We start from the raw sequence: 1840 nt of genomic DNA on the forward strand, positions 1-1840 counted from the left end.
ATGAATGCTGCATTTTACCTTTAGGCCAACCCAGCCTAAGAGTTATGTGGGAAAGGGAGTTGAGTTCAGGAATCTGTTTTGGAGTTTGTTTTGTACACCTAATGATATAAGTCTGCAGTAGTCAACACATATTTCAACCTAATCCAAGTCTCTCATTTTTATCCCTACTTCTGCTTCAACAGTTGTATTCCTATCTGGTGGAAATGTGATGGTCAGAGGGACTGCAGAGATGGCTCAGATGAGCCCTCCACCTGCCCGACTCGTCAATGCAGGCTTGGACAGTTTCAGTGCAACGATGGAAACTGCACTAGTCCGCACTTCCTTTGCAACAGCAACCAGGACTGTCATGATGGCTCAGATGAAGATCCTGTGCTGTGTGGTAGGTTATGCCTCATTTTAACAGCTATTTGCTGAAATATTACACAATCTTTGGTGCTTGCTTTTACTGTTTTTACTTAAAGTTGTGTCTTTTTACCATTTCTGTGTTTCTCATGGCTTCATTTTTGAATTATGTTTTCCCTCTAGCTACACACCAGTGTGAGACCCACCAGTGGCAATGTGGAAATAAGAGGTGTATCCCAGAGTCGTGGCAGTGTGACGGTGAGGATGACTGCGGCGATCAGTCTGATGAGGACTCTGCCCATTGCTCCACCAGGACCTGTCGCCCTGGACAGTTCAAGTGCCGCAACGGACGATGTATCCCCCAGAGCTGGAAATGTGATGTCGATGATGACTGTGGTGACAACTCTGATGAACCGTTAGAGGAGTGCAGTAAGTATTATATGGTTTCTTTCACCCTTTTTTAACTCTATGTTAATTTTACAAGGACTAATATTTCAGTGTGATATACATCCTGATATCCTAATGTGCATCACAGTCACATTAGTCAAACCTTTAACTCCTTGAATCAGCAGCAACTACAGACATTAAACTAAGTTTAAATTGTGACTCTCTGTAGATTTTGATATTTCAAAAACTGCTCTAGCCTTTGCCTTCATTACTTGTCTTTGTTACGTGACAATCTTGGTGTTTTCTCCACAGTGGGACCGGCATATCGATGTGACAACCACACAGAGTTTGACTGCAAGACCAACTACCGCTGTGTGCCCCTGTGGTCCGTTTGCAATGGCCACAATGACTGCAGAGACAACAGCGACGAGCAGGGCTGTGGTGAGTCTGTGACAAATATCCTTGAGACAGAACTGAGGTCCTGTTTATATTGTGGCAGTGATTTGAAGACTGTTTATTATTATCACACTATCAGACCTCATGTTAGAACTTTCCTGGTTGATCAAGTCACATTTGGTGATTACTGATGGTTAGATGATTCTAGAGGAGATTTAAAAAAAATTGGAGACAGGAGTATGTATTCAAAGAGTGAGTGAAGGGCAATTAGCCAACTCCTCAGCCTCCTCTGGAACATTACATAGTGAGGTAGTGGGAAGTGCTGATAGAGAGGGTCTCACCACTCACATTCCCCCACAATTTGCAACTCCCTGAGAGCGGCACAGATTTATGAGCTGTCCGGTGGTATGGGTCTACATATATGTGTGTATGTGTGTGTGTTGTTGCTCTGTCCTTGCGTGGGGGCAGGGTTCACACAAGCCTCTTTGTAATTTGCTACAATCCAAACACACTCACTGCGGCCCTCCCGTGTCTTATCAGAGGCTCTCACTCCATTAGTGCCATGACCGTGCAGGAGGGGAGATCCGTGCTAATCTTCCTGTAAGAATGTAGCAGATGAGCCAGGTGGACGGCTAGGAGGGCAGGACTAGCTAACGCTGCGCTATCTATGACCCCCAGCACTATGTGGTAGAAATGGCTCAGACCATCTCTCCTC

General features: G+C 45.1%; 1 protein-coding gene across 1 annotated transcript; it reads left to right on the forward strand.

Moving 5' to 3' along the window:
• Nucleotides 1-182: 182 nt before the first annotated feature.
• Nucleotides 183-1170, forward strand: LOC111662470 (low-density lipoprotein receptor-related protein 2-like; the record flags this gene model as incomplete). Its single annotated transcript, XM_023416345.1, has 3 exons — nucleotides 183-379; nucleotides 526-771; nucleotides 1042-1170. Coding segments are annotated over 3 exons (572 nt in total), but the record flags the coding sequence as incomplete, so codon positions are not given.
• Between the last annotated feature and the right edge of the window lie 670 nt (nucleotides 1171-1840).

This window comes from Seriola lalandi, unplaced genomic scaffold (genome assembly GCF_002814215.2).
Source record: "Seriola lalandi dorsalis isolate HSWRI2012SDOR001 ecotype SW California unplaced genomic scaffold, Sedor1 jcf7180002000556, whole genome shotgun sequence".
Taxonomy (NCBI): Eukaryota; Metazoa; Chordata; class Actinopteri; order Carangiformes; family Carangidae; genus Seriola; species Seriola lalandi.